Source organism: Vespa crabro, chromosome 2 (assembly GCF_910589235.1).
Source record: "Vespa crabro chromosome 2, iyVesCrab1.2, whole genome shotgun sequence".
NCBI lineage: Eukaryota > Metazoa > Arthropoda > Insecta > Hymenoptera > Vespidae > Vespa > Vespa crabro.
The window spans coordinates 14,733,822-14,749,026 of NC_060956.1; the positions used below are offsets into that span (position 1 = coordinate 14,733,822).

Genomic DNA, 15,205 nt, shown 5'->3' on the forward strand with positions numbered 1-15,205 from the left:
CGATTTTTCTTTTTGTATTTCAGGTGATGGCGATTTTCCTTTTTCTGTTTCTAACGGAGGCGATTTTTCTTTTTGTACTTCAGGTGTCGGCGATTTTTCTTTTCGTATTTCAGGTGATGGCGATTTTTCCTTTTCTGCTTCTAATGAAGGTGACTTTTCTTTTTGTATTTCCGGTGATGGCGATTTCTCTTTTTGTATTTCAGGCGATGGTGATTTTTCCTTTTCTGCTTCTAACGAAGGTGATTTTTCTTTTTGTGTTTCAGGCGATTGTGATTTTTCCTTTTCTGCTTCTAACGAAGGAGACTTTTCTTTTTGTTTTTCAGGTAATGGTGATTTTTCCTTTTCTGCTTCTAATGAAGGTGACTTTTCTTTTTGTATTTCCGGTGACTGCGATTTCTCTTTTTGTATTTCAGGCGATGGTGATTTTTCCTTTTCTGCTTCTAACGAAGATAATTTTTCTTTTTGTATTTCAGGTGATGGTGATTTCTCCTTTTGTTCTTCTGGTGTAGGAGATTTTGATTCATCTATTTCATGTAAAGGTAATTTTTCTGTCTTCGTTTCCGGCGGAGGTGATTTTTGTTTTTCTACTTCTAACGAAACAGACTTTTCTTTTTCTACTTCTGTCGAAATTGATTTCTGTTTTTCCGTTTCAAGAGATAGTGATTGTAATGGTTTTTCTATTTCCGGAGAAAGTGACTTTTCTTTTAAAACTTCCGGAGAAGGAGATTTTTCTTTCTTTTCAGTCTCTGGGGTTGGTGATTTCGGCAGTTTTTCAGACTTTGGTAAAAGTGATTTTTGTTTATCTACTTCGATTGAAAGTGATTTTTCCAGTCTTTCTACTTCCAGTGAAACAGATGTTTGTTTCTCTGTTTCTAGCGGTAATACCTTTTCTATTTTTTCTATTTCCGGCGAAGCAGACTTTCTTGATTTTTCAACTTCTGGCAATTTTTCTTGTTTGATAGTTTCTGAAGAAGGTGACTTTTGTTTATCCTTTTCCAGTAAAGGTTCTTTTTCTAATTTATCAATGACTTCTTTAGCAGATACTTCGCTGACGATACTAGCCGACCTAGATTTATCATCGATTTTAACCTCCGCAACACTCGGTGTCCTTGAACGATCTTCTGGTAGTTTGGCATCGACTATTATCGCCCCTTCGATATCTTTCTTAGGACTATGAAATTCTTCAGATTTGACAGGCGATTTCAAATCCTCCTTTTCTTTCGTACGATCTAGCTTTTCGATCGTAGTGCTAGGAGAGGTTGATTCAACACTTTCCTTGCTAAGACTCTTATCTTCAGTGAGACTAGGTGAACGAGACGCGTCGATTGCGTCCTCATAATGTTCTCGTTCACTACTTTTGTCGTCCAGTTTTTTATCATCAGATTTATCACTACTAATACTTGAAGATTTACTTCTATCGATTTCGATCTTTTCGGAAACATCAATAGATTTTTCTAAATCCACCATAGGCTTTTGATCATCAGCAAAGCTCGTTACGCTAAGAGATCTCGATTTATCTTCTACTTTCTGTTCCTTTTCCACGATTTGTGATGTTTCCAAAGTAATATCAATTGATTCTCTTTTACTGATCGATTCCTTTCGTACTCCAACGTCTTTTAATTCCTCAAGGTCAGGTTTTTCACTAGAAATGCTAGGAGATTTTGACTTCTCCGATGGTTCTTTGATTTCACTGGTAATACTTATGACACTGCCAGAACGATCTTCACGGATTGGTCGTTCAATAATCACATCTTTAAGATCCACTTTATCATCACTGATACTTGACGATTTCGATTTATCAAAGACTTCTTCGACATCTTTAAGATCCAATTTTTCTCCAGCGATACTTGGAGATATACTTGGTGATTTACTTCTATCGGATTCTTTGGTTTCAATAGATTTTTCTATGACGTCACTGATCTCAGATTTTTCTCCAACAATACTAGACGATTTCGAACGGTCTTCGATACTTGGAGATTTCTTATCCAACGATTTATCACTGATGACACTGGGTGATTTAGCTCTTTCTATCGATTCCTCTACCTTCGATTCGATCGTGATTCCTGTTAAACTTATTTTTTCATCAATAATACTCGGGGATTTTGATTTACTATCAGCGAAACTTACGGGGCTAAGTGATTTTTCTTTTTCGGCAAGTTTCTCTGTTATTTCTTTAGTGTCCAATTTTTCGTCCGAAATGCTAGATGATTTTTGCAACTCGCTTAATGCTTTCTCTTCAGATTTTTCGCTGGTTATGCTAGCTGATTTACTTCTTTTGATGTCATCTTCTAATTTTTCAGTTATGCTTGGTGATTTCGATAAATCGATCGTTCCTTTGTCTTCGATTGTACTTTCGACGCTAGGTGATCTTGATTTATCGATAACCTTGACGTCTTTTTTCTCTTCCATAGTCACCGAAGATACTTCACTCGATTTCTTTTCTTCGGTGATCAAAGATTTCTCCAAACTTTCAGAAACTTCTTTATCGACGATGCTAGGTGATCTTGATTTCTCGATTTCTTTTTCCAATTCCATTTTATCACTAGCAATGCTCGGTGATTTCGAACGATCTTCGGATTTCTTTTCGTCCGAGACTTGACTGCTTATACTAGGTGATTTCGATCGATCGATCAAGTCTTCCACTTTTTGTGAAATGGTTGTCACGCTAGGTGATCTTGATTTATCGACTATTATTTCTTCACCAGGAGGAGAGATTTCTTTTTTAACGTCAATCTTCTCCATTTCACTGATTAATTCTTTCGCATCTTTCATTTTATCGCTAGAAACATCGACGGATGCTGGTGCTGCTGCTTTTAATTCGGGAATCGATTCTTTAACAATCTTTTCTTCAGGTTTTTCTTCAGGCATACTCGGTGATTTAGCACGATCTAATTTAACTTCCTTGATTTTTTTCGTATCCTGAATCTCACTAACAACACTTGCTGATCTAGATCTGTCAACAGTTAATTCTTTTTCAATGCTGGCTGACTTTAACTTATCACGTTCGATTTCTTCCGCCTTATCGCTAACAATGCTCGGTGATCTCGATTTATCGTCCTCAACCTTCACAGATTTTTCATCGGAAATACTTGCAGATTTCTCTTCAGTCGTAATACTTGGTGATCTCGATTTATCGATCGATTCTTTTTCATCGATCTTTTCCGAAGGAGATATACTTCGTGATTTGGATTCCTCCTTCAATTTATCCTCGGAAATACTCGGCGATTTTGGTTTCTCAAGCAATTTTGCTTCCTTTTCAATTTTTTCTAATTCATCTTTTTTACCCGCTTCTTTTTCTTCTATAACTTTGTCACTAATACTGAGAGATCTTGGTTTCTCGACCTGATCTATTTTTTCTAGATCGACTTTTGCTTCGATTTTTGTTATATCCAATTGTTTTCCTGGTTCTTCTCTAACAACGCTCGGTGATCTCGATTTTTCAGGAACTATCGTCTCTTCCTTTTCTAATTTTTCACTGACAATTTTTTCGAGTTGTTCCTTTTCAGAAGGTTTCTCGATACTAGGCGATCTAGATTTATCAGTTATATCTTTTACGTCAGATTTGTCGATCTTATATTTCTCCTCGTCTAGTTTTAAAGATTTTTCTTTATCTAGAATACTTTCGTCAATCTCTTTTGCACTTATAACGGCAGTAATAGGTTTTTCTTCTTCAGGCGATTTTTTAACAGTCTTCTCATCAGCAAGGCCTTCTATGCTAGGACTCGGTGACTTTGATTTGTCGACTTTATCAACAGTTTGTACGATTTCCTTTGGTTTTTCTTCCTTCAAAATTTCAGTCTCTTTCGTTTCTTTCATCGAAATATCTACAGGAACTTTTTTCTCGGTAGGCGATTTTGCAAATATCGTTTCGGTCGGTGAAACGTCTTCTGAACGACTAATTTCCGGAGATTTGGAAATTATAGCTTCGAGTATCTTTTCGTGTTTTTCTTCGATCGGTGTCGAAGTGGGAGTCTTTATTTTAGAGATTTCTTCTTTGGATAAGTCTAGAAGTGAGGGTATCTTGCCAACTTCCTTTTCTGGACTACTTGCTTTACTAACAGCTTCCTCTTTTGGAGGTACTGCTTTACTGATCTTTTCGATCTCATCTTTGACCGAAGATATGATTTCTTCTTTTTTGTCAAGCTCTTTAACCTTTTCAACTTCAGTGCTAGGTAAAACACTTTCAATATCCTTTACTTTACTGTCTAGTTTCTCTAAACTGTCTTCCAAATCTTGTGAACCACGTGTATCGAGTGGAGACTTTTCCAAACTATCTTCAGGAGTGATCTTTTCGGTATCTTTAATTTCGGTTGCTGATTTTTCCGAAATACTATCTTTTTCAGAAATACTAATTTCTGATTGAATCGAATCTTTGTCCAAAAGCAAAGAATCTTTGTCAGGTGTCGTTTTGATCGATACTTCCTTCAAGGAATCATCAGGTGTGACGGGTTTAGCGTAAATAATTGTTCCTGTTGGACAGATGTCCATTTCTTGTCCGCCATCTTCGCTACTTGCTGTTACTAACATTCGATGAACAACTCCACTATCTTCTGCAACTTTTGATGGTTCCACTTTTTCTACTTCTTTTACTTCAATTTCTTCTGTGCTTTCGGATGGTTTTAGATCCTTGCTTATCTCGATTGTTGGCTCTTCTTGGAGACTCCTCTTCTTTCGAATTTTTACTTCTTCTTCCTCCTTTTCAATTGTTTCATCAATAACCTCTGCTTTTGGCTCGATCGCGCGTCCTGTTGCATCAGTTAATTTTTCATCTTTGAGAATCTTGTCTTCTAGTATTTCTTCTTTTTCAGCTTTTGGCTCAATCGCACGTCCTGTTGCATCAGTTAATTTTTCATCTTTGGGAATCTTGTCTTCTGGTTTTTCTTCCTTTTCAACTTCTTCTTCTAATTTTTTATCAATAATCTCTGCCTTTGGCTCAATTGCACTTCCCGTAGCATCAAATAATTTTTCGTCCTTTGAAACTTTGTCTTCGGGTTTCTCTTCCTTTAAAATTTTTTCTTCTAATTTTTTATCAATAACATCTGCTTTTGGTTCGATCGCACGACCAGTACCGTCTGCTAGTTTCTCGTCCTTGAGAAGTTTATCTTCGAGTTTTATTTCTTTCTCCTCCAATTCTTTCTCAATAACTTCTGTTTTAGGTTCAATAACGCGACCAGTAGCGTCTGCTAATTTTTCCTCCTTAAGAAGTTTTTCTTCTTTCTCAACTGTCTCATCCAATTCCCTTTCAATAATTTCTGCTTTAGGTTCTATAGCACGACCCGTAGCGTCCGCTAATTTTTCGTCCTTAGGAACTTTTTCTTCAAGTTTTTTCTCATCTTCTTTTTTAACTTCTTTTTTCACTTCTTCCTTAACTTCTTCCTTAACTTCCTTTATCATAGGCTCGATGTCTTTTTCGACGATATCTTTCATCTCTGGTTTTTTCTCTTCTCTTGGTGAAAACGCCAAAGCTTTTGGCTGAATATCTTTTTCCTCTACTTCTTTAATATCCTTCTCAGGAGTAATCTCCTTATCAGAAACACTCGTTACTTCAGTAGTCGCTTTTTCATCTTTCATTGGTTCGGTTTCAATTTTGGTCGAGATTAGTACAGCTTTTTCTTTAAACTCTTCTACTTCTTTCTTCTCCTCATCTTTCTCTTTTATTTCAGCTGCCTTTGCAATTTCCTCTATCCTTTTTTCTTCCACTACCATTTTGGCTTCCTCCTTAACCTCCAATGATAATTTTCTTGGAATTGCCTCCTCGATGGTAACACTTTCCTTACGATATGGTTCCTTGATTAAATCAGCCTCCATCTTCTTTTCATCCGGTTTATCTTTTATCGATGGCTCTTCAGCTTCCTTAACTTCAAGTTCCTTTAATATCATCTCTTTTTCAACAACCTTTATTTCTTCTTTCTTAACATCCTTTATTTCAGGCTTCTCTTTAGCTTCATCCAGATATTTTTCCGTAGTATCTACAATCTCAGATATTTCGGACGTTTCCGTTTCTACTGTTATATCATCGACGATCTTTTTCGTCTCGTCTTTTTCAATGATTTTGTCAACATCCTTGACCATCTCGATGTCCTCGATATCCTTCTTTCCAGCTTTTTCCTTGACCTCCTTTACGAACTTTTCCTCGGCCTCGATGACGTCACTCGTGTCGTCTTCTATCTCTTCCTCTGGTTCTTCTTTTTCTTTTCCAATTTGTGGTATCTTTTCAGTGACTGCAATTTCCTGAACTTTGTATTCTTGTTCCACAGCTTCGAAATCATCAATAACGTCTTTTTCATGTTCTTTTGTAATTTCAGGTTCTTCTTTTTTCTTTATTTCTAACTGAATCTTACGATCTTCAGATAACAAAACTGCTCCTGAAGGAATAGTAACGAAACCATCTTCAACTTCTTCCATACTTTCAGGAGTTAAAACTTTCTCATCTTTAGATTTTTCTTCTTCTCTTGTCGTAGGAACTTCTTTCTCTTCTTCTGCCTTTTCTTTAACTTCTTTTTCTTCTACTTCTTCTTTTTTTGGACTGATAATCGATTTTTTCTTTTCCACTAGAACTTCGGATTTTATAGCATCCATCTTTTCATCCTCGGGTGATTCTTTACGAAGATCACGGAATTGTTCGCTTGAAATGTCATATACCATCTCTTTTGTAATTTTTCTCTTAATAATAATCTCCTCAATGATTTCAATGATGATTCTCTTTGGTACAGCTTTCCTTATTGAAATCTCTTCGATTATTTGAACGGTAATTCTTTTGCCTTTTGTAATATACTCATTAATAATGTATTCCTCGATTTCAATGATCTTTTCCGGTGTAATAGTCGTTTTAAGAAGATTAAGATCGTCAACTACACTTTCTGGATTAAGTTTCTTCCTTATGATGATTTCTTCGATTATATAGATCACACGTTCTCTTGGTACACGTTTAACAATAGTAATATATTCAATAATCTCAATAGTGATCTTCTTTTTCTTAGTAATCACGAGTTCTTCGATGATTTCTTCTAATGGAGTTTGTTTGTTAAGTACGTCCTTGATTTCCACAGTCAATTCTGGTAACTTCTCTTTCATCGGTTCTTCCATTAATTCTTCGTCATAAACTTTCTCAGTTGTGAATTTTGGTGAAGTCGGTGCGGAATCTGGTGTAACCATAACGACTTCAGCTTTTGCTGGTGATACCTTTTGTTCGAACGTTATAATTGGTTCTTCTATCATCTGTTTTGGTTCTTCACTGATAGATGGTCGTTTGGCTACATCCTTTACACAAATCTCTTCGAGACCTGCCTTCATCACATCTACTTTCGTCGTATCCTCGACTTCCTTCATTTCTTCGTAAATGTGATCGTCCTTCATTATTTCTTCGCAGATCTTTTTAACATCCTGCATGTCCTTGATCTGGTCTTTCACAGGCGAAATGATTTCTTTTACATCTTTGACAACTTTTTCAGAAGGTTTTTCTTCAACCTCGATCGCTCCAGGTTTCTCGTAAATCGGTAAAGGCTTAGCAATTTCTGTAGGAATCTCTTTGGCAAGGCTGATACTTGCAGGTATAGGAATATCCTCTACGATCGGTTTGAATACTTTGTCCTCAAGTTTGGCTAATTTTTCTTCAACTTCGATAGTTTTCTCACTCGGTATCGAGATCTTTCTTTCGGTCAGTTCCTTCTCAGAAGGTTTGTCGAATAATAATTCGCGAGGAAGAAAATCGTCTTCTTTTAATACTTCAGCGACTTTTTTCACAATTTCAACGACATCTTTAGGCTTGTCGTCAATCACTATACCTGCTGATCCAGCGAGAACTTCACCAACATCACGGACGGCTTCCTTAACGTCCTTGATAGGACCAACAGGCTCTTTTTCATATTCTTCCTCAAATTCCTCATCCTTAGGAATATCGAACTTTACTTTTTCTGCTTCCTTTATTTCCGCTAGTCCTTCAATCTGAGGTTTTATCTCTTCTAATTTTTCAACTACTCCTTCCAAAGTATCCTTGACAATGTCCTTCGTAAGGGCTGCTTCGTGACGTAAAAGGTCTTCTTCTTCTTCAATTTTTTCTTCCAAAGATTCTAAAGAATCTCTAAGGCTGTCCTTCACTGTTTTGAATTTCTTCGAAGCTTCCTCGAGAAGAGCTTTTACTTCTTCAACGTCCTCTCCAACTTCCTCTTCCTTCAAAAGATCTTCCTCCTTCACGAATTTTTCCTTTACTTCTTTTTCTTCCTTTTCCTCAATTTTCTCAGTCGGTGAAATGATTGGTTTTTCTGTGATAACTTCGACCTTATCAGACACTTTCACTTCCAAATCTGGCACGCTACGTCTCTTGATGTCCTTCGATTCTTCTTCTTCAATAAAAGCTACGGTTTCCTTGATGGCCGCAACCTTAACTTCTGATGGCACAGGCTGAACCTTTTCGAATATTTCCGGCTTTTCAGCTACTTTGCCTATCTTCGGGAACATTTTTTCCATATCCACCTCCTCCAAACTAATCTTTTCTTGTATCTTTGCCTCCTTCGGAGAACTAGATTTCGACGATGACTTATCCTCCTCCTTTTCAGGCTCTCTTTTCGTTTTCTTCGTCAATTTATCGATTCCCTTCTCAAATTTATCAGCTACCTTACCAAAGAAACTAAAAACACCTTTTTGTTCTTTGACTGGAGGTGTTGGTTCTGGTTCCTTGATTTCTTGAGTAGGTGGTGCTACTATTCTTTCTTCCTTATCCTTCTCGAAATCCATTCGATATAGTTTCGGATCGACTTCTTCGTGAACCGGAAGATCGGCTACTTCATCTGGAGTTTTGACAATGTCTCGTTGCAAGCCTTGAACAACCTGTCGAACGTCGAAAACTTTTACGTCGGGTTTACTTGCCGGTGGAACAGCCTGAGGAATAATTTCTTTTTCAACTTTAACAGGAGCATCCTTCTCTTTGACTTCCTCGATAACGTGTTTCTCATCGATATCTTCTTTTATCTCATCGAGAGGAATACGTTCATCCTCGGGAAGTGTCGGAGCAGTAGTCGTGGCACCAGATTCCAATGTCGAGATACGTTCCTGAGATTCCTCTAATTTTTCAAGAACATGTTCTTTTTGATCCACTTCAGGTTTCATGTCTGTGTCGGTCGTCTTTTTTTCGGAAGAATCCAATTTATCTGGACTCAAACTGGATGGTTCTTTCGTAATTTCTTCGCTGTCTTTTTTACCAGAATCATCTTTATCTTCTGGTTTTGGTATAATTTCTGGAGCTGACGTAAGAACAGGTTTCTCCTCTGGCGACACTTTCTTTTCCTCTTTTGTTGGGACCTTTTCGACGATCTCTGCTTTCTTCTCTGGACTTTCGACCTTACCTTTTTCTGGTTCCTCTTTTTCTCCTTTTTCCTTCGTTATTTCCATAGTATCTTTTAATATTTTAGTCTTCTCAGATTCAGCTTCATCCAAAATATGCTTTTGTTCACCTTCACCACTCTGAACAGAGTCCTCAGTATATATCTCTTCCTTTTCAACAATCAAATATTCGTCTTCTTCTGTTAATTCTTGACTTTCTTTTCGAGAACTTTCCTTCTTTGGTGCGTCTTCGATCTCAGCGGTTACATCTTCCTCCGTCATGTCTTCTTCCTTTTTATCGGTAGCTTCGGCAGTAATTTCGTCGTCTCCTTCAAAACGATCGTCCTTTCTAGTCTCGATTCTCTCTGCTTTTTGTAGAACTGCCTCGATCTCTTCAACGACTTCACGTTCTTCTTTCAAATCAGCTAAAACTTTACTTTCGATAGAATCCAAAGAAATGTCTTCGGATTTTTCGATTAGACTTTTTTCAACAAGCTTCACCGTTGATTCTGGTTCAACTCCAGAAGGTGTGGATACTGTTGAAGAATCCGTAGTACCCTTATCTCCCTTCATCTTTCTGATGACACCATCTTTGTCTGACTTCACCGAAGCAGTTGGTGTACTTCGGGTCGATTTTGCAGGACTACCAGGAACTCTTGCTTTACTTGGGCTAACTGGTTTAGGCCTTCGACTGATCGGCTTCCTATCCATTGGTTTTGGTTTAGCCGACACCTTGACGACTGCAACAGGTGCCTCCTTCGCAACTGATTTTTCAATATTCTTTTGCTCCACAACCTTTCGGTTGTTCGCATCTTTGGCACTCTTTGCCGGTGCCGTTGATACTTTTGTAGTTGGTCGTCCTCTAGGTGCAGTTTTCGATATCTCAGTTTTAGTTGCAACACCATTCATTGTCTTCTTCGGTGTCGTCGGTGACGATTTAGAAGTATCTTTCTTCTCTGAACTCGGTGCCTTCATCTTTTTTTCCAGTGACTTTACCTTCGATGGAACATCCGCTTTTATAGTTTTGCTAACCTTTGGTTCCTTCGTCTTCTTTACTGGCTCAGCTTTTGGTTTTGGTTCTTTCGTAGGAACTACTTTTTCTGTTTCCTCCTTGATCACTTCCTTTTTACTAACTTCTTCGTCACGTTTCTCCTGTTTCTCTTGTTTTTCAGGTTTCTCAGCTTTAATCAAGTCTTTTTTCACTTCCTTCTTCGTCTCTTTTAACTCTTTCTCGATTTTCTTTTCCTTAGCATCTACATCGATCTTCTTATTCTCCGCTAATTTCTTTGTTTTATCTTCTATCTTTCTTGGTTTCGATATTGGTATTATCGGTGTTGATTGCGGTACCGGCTTCGCCGATATTTCCTCAGCAGCTTTTAATGCCTTGATTTCTGGCGATTCTTTTTTCTCTTTCTTAATATCGATTTCTTTGATTTTCTTTGATTCCTTCTCGATCAAACCAAACTTTTGTTTCACTGGTTTGTCCTTCAAAGTTACTAATGACGTTGATGGCGAAAGACTCTTTGCCGAACAAATTGGATGCTTCAAAAACTCCAAATGTTTTAATCGTTCAAATCCTTCAAAGATTTTATGTTGTGGTGTACTTCCGGGAAATAAGATTCTAGTAATATTATCTTCAGGATTAGCGGGTTGCCAAACTAGTAACGCGCATATTGAAACAAGATTTTGAATAGGAAATGTTAAATTATTCGAATCCTTTTTATGTGTCCCAGCGAATAATTTCACGTCCGACGTATGCCACTTTGCCAAGAATTCTCTTACTTCTCGACTTTCCTTGTTCGGGCTTAGAACATACATATCTAAAGTACCATGTCCAACTTTATGATAGAGATTGATTGGATCTGGATCTCTGTAACATGGATGAGCACGAAGATTGATGTGTCGAAGATTGACGACCATTTCTTGGCCGACATCTATCAGATTTAATATCAGAGGATCAATGTCTTTGTCGCCGTCTGGTGAATGAGATTGTCTTCTTTCCTAAAAGTCAAAGTCAATATTTTATTATATTATATAAAAAAAATTATATAATAGATATTTTCAATAAAGATTTTTACTTACAACAAGATTACAGAAGAAATGACCAATCTGTGGATAGACATGCATCTCCTTTTTCTTACGAAGAACACTGGACATGCCACCGATATTACTATTATTTATCCTAGTTAACAAAACAGCGTCGAGACGATCCAAGTGCCTCGTGAAATCCCAGAAGCACGCTTTTCTCGCGAAACCACCGTCGACGAGCATGTTGAAGCCGTTTATACCAAAGAGAGCGGCATCACCTTGCCCACCAGGGAAGACGTATAAAGTAGGATGGCTGAACCTGATGTTTCCAACGACATCGGACGGTTCCATCAGTTGATCTAATGTTTGAGCGATTAGGTATTGCCCGACATAATTTGTGAAGCTCGTGATCGTTGGTACTCCAGCTGTTAAAACATCATCTGGATTTACTCGAACTCGGCAAGACCTATAACAAAGCAAATAAATTATTTTATTCATGTAACCAAAAAAGAAAGTATCAATAATTGTCCTTCGTAATAAATTGTTTTTTACCTAGTACAAGATTCTTTGGATAATCGTGTAGTTGTCCAATCGCCGACACCCGCACAATGAATATCTACCGTAACGCTATTCTCGTAGGCACGAAGGACTCTTTGCACTTCATGTTCGCTGAACGCATCGAGAAAGTCCGCAAGACTAAAGGTTCCATCCTAGATCGACGAAAGATATTGGCCAGTGATAGTAGATGTAACTTGCGATCGAAACTCTATCGTTAATCTTGAATGATTTATTACCTGTAGAATCCAAGAACCATTGCCACCGAACGTATATCCAGCATGTATGATGTGTCGATGCTTCGTGAAACTTGCGAGAAGATTTCGAATGCATTGTAATAACGTATTCGTTTGCGGGTGTATCAAAACCTCCGTAACAAGGTTTTCCGTGGCATATTGAATCAGACGTTCTCCTGTATGAAAGGAAAAATAATAAAAATCAAAATGACACAACATTCAATCAATTTTATCGATTCTCCTTAGATTTAATCTTCTTACCATTTCGAGCTTCCTCGCCTTCGGGAGCTTGTGCTATCAGCGCTTGTAATTCTTTCTCCAAGTCTACGTGACAGCTGTCTTTGTCCCATGACAGGAAACCTAAAAACATAGAAATAATAAAAAAAAAAAATTAAAAGAAACTAAAGACATTTCTTAGAAATTCGACAGATTTCATTCGAATGTCAAATCGTTCCTTTATTTTTATCTTCTCGAGAAAAATTGAGTTGAGCTTTGTTTTAGTTTTACTATTTTGTCCCCAACTGTATATGTGTGTATTACACTATAGTACTTTCAAAGTATCCAAAATGTTCCATTTTCTCTTCTCTTTCCATTTAAATAGACAAAAATTGTTTAATCCGATATTGATCGTCGTTTTGATATTGTTAACTCGAAGGAAATACAAGCATGTTAATATTAATCACGCGTCTAGATTGCGTTATAATATTAATAATAATGTCATGAAAGCTAGTGCGGTTAACAATAAGAGCGAATAGAATAGTGGGTCATAAACCACGGCAGAGACTTTTGCATCGGTTAGGTTTCATAAAGTGACGGCTGTCCGGGAGTTGGATGATGTAAGGTTAAGGTTAAGAAGGTGAGGACTGTCTTAGTAAGATCCAAGTTATAAAGGCACCACTTGATCGATGTGAAAAAAATGAAGCAGCAACAATGCCTTTGAAACAATCGTGGAGTATCACTCGTCCTCACCGCCTTCACACATAAATTTTATCGATTTATAGATTAAAAAGAAAAAAATGTATTATAAAAAAATTTATTATAACAAATGAACATTAAATTCGAGACAAAATAATACAAAATAATTGCTGAATCACGAATCAATGTAATCCCAAGTACGTAATAAGATTAAGAAATGCATCCATCGAGAAACATGGTTTATCTTAAAAGTTGCTAAAGAGGGATATACTCGTTCAAGGGGTCGTTCCGTGACGTCACAAACACCGCACCCCGTCACGTGGTTCCTTGCCAGTCAGCAATCGATCGTCGCGTATTCTGCACCCACCTTCCGACTTCCAGGCCTAACTTGAATTCACTTTTTCATTTGATATTGCACACTCAACATGAATCCAAATGTCCGAAATAGATAAATCAAAATTAACAAAAAAAAAGGAAAAAAATTAAACAAGAAAAGGACAAACAAATTTTATATATAGAAAAAATATATATAATTATATACTATTTTTTATTTATCGTATATCGTTCAGGTATATAAAAATAATCAACTCAAAATGAGACCACGTTAATTTTTGGCGTCACTTTTTCTCTTTCGAAAATTTTCTCACAGTTGCTCGTTATCACGAACATTGGAATAACGAAATTGATATAATTACTTCGTTCGGGCCATTTCCTATAGAATTAAAAGATTGATGAGGCAGAATGGAACGTAGCCGGTTGCTAAGGGAGTTTCGAACGGCTCTCGCGTAATTCTATATGGTTGTGTATACACATCAAGAGAAAGATAGAGAGAGAGAGAGAGAGAGAGAGAGAGAGAGAGAGAGATTAAGAGAAAAAGAAAGAATGTCTGACAGCTCCGAGACGTTGCTTGGCAACTGTGGTATCAATCAATGACGAAGACAGACGGGAATTAAGAGATCGTCGGACAATCCGTTGAGTAAGAAAACAAAAAAAAAAAGAAAGGGTAATTGTTCTCAGGCCACGTGAAAGATTTTCAATACTCTCCCACAATTTTAATTAAAACAATCACTAATTAAGGAAAACAACTCCCCTTTTTGTTTTTAAAAATTTTTTATACTTTTCCTTTGTTTCTTATTGATGATATCCCTATACTAATTAGAAGCAATTAAGAAAATTAATTAAATGACATTTCGATTGTAATTAAAAATAATCTTTTCAGTAATGGAAAATGATCGTCTTTAGTAAGAACAAAGAAAGAAATCGGTGATGCTATAAATCCGTATTTCGTGATGTACCGACCAACCGTGTAGTGCTGTGTATGTCAAATGGATCGGAAGCCCTGGGGGTGATTCAAGAGAAGCCGTGCCTCAAGGGTCATGCCTCTTAATGCTTACCATCGGCCCCGTCCACTTTATTCGCAATAAGTATTCGCTGTATCGAACGTACTAGCTATAACTATACTTCGGTGTTTTCTTTTATCGACGTTCTCTGAGAATGAACGAGACCATCGAACTTATAAAAGTTTTCTTGATTTAAATGAACGACGACAAAGTAGATATCCTTCCTGTATTTGAATATAAAAGAAAAAAAATTTTATTTCTTTTTTAACGTTTTATATTCCTTGTATCATTGATTCGATCTATCAAAGATGGAAAATTTGAAATACCGCAATGTGTTAATTTATTTAATACAATGTTCACAACGACACAGTATTCACGATTACTCGCAATTAGCAAGTGTACGCAAGAGAGAAAAAGAGAGAGAGGACATGTAGGGACAAAATGTTCGTTCGATGTTACATATGTGTATATTACGAAACAAGTTCATTAATGATTTAAATCCTTTAATCAATGTTCTATCTATATATGTACAATATGTACATACATATGTATATATGTACAAATGATACTTGTCCATATATATAAAAATAAATAGCTGTATTTAATTTTATAATAATTTTCTTTGATTTCTAGTTAATGATGACAGAGACTCATTAAAGAATATGCAACGTTTAAAGAATAAACACATATAAAATTGTTAAAGAAAGTGTACTTAAAAAATGAACGTATTTTTCTTTATTTTTTAGCCTTCTATTTAGTATTCCATTTTAATGTTTTCCATTTTCCTTTTTGTTTTCATATTTTTATTCTTTA

General features: G+C 36.6%; 1 protein-coding gene across 1 annotated transcript in view; it reads right to left on the minus strand.

Moving 5' to 3' along the window:
* The window catches only part of LOC124422215 (microtubule-associated protein futsch), a 43,704-nt gene that overhangs the window by 12,774 nt on the left and 15,725 nt on the right, over positions 1 to 15,205 (minus strand). Inside the window, exons 3-7 of the mRNA XM_046958345.1 lie at positions 12,399 to 12,497; positions 12,141 to 12,313; positions 11,899 to 12,056; positions 11,401 to 11,812; positions 79 to 11,319 (exon numbers count right to left, since the gene is read on the minus strand). Of these exons, the coding sequence (XP_046814301.1) occupies positions 79 to 11,319; positions 11,401 to 11,812; positions 11,899 to 12,056; positions 12,141 to 12,313; positions 12,399 to 12,497 (12,083 nt within the window). The remainder of the gene's footprint in view (positions 1 to 78; positions 11,320 to 11,400; positions 11,813 to 11,898; positions 12,057 to 12,140; positions 12,314 to 12,398; positions 12,498 to 15,205) is intronic.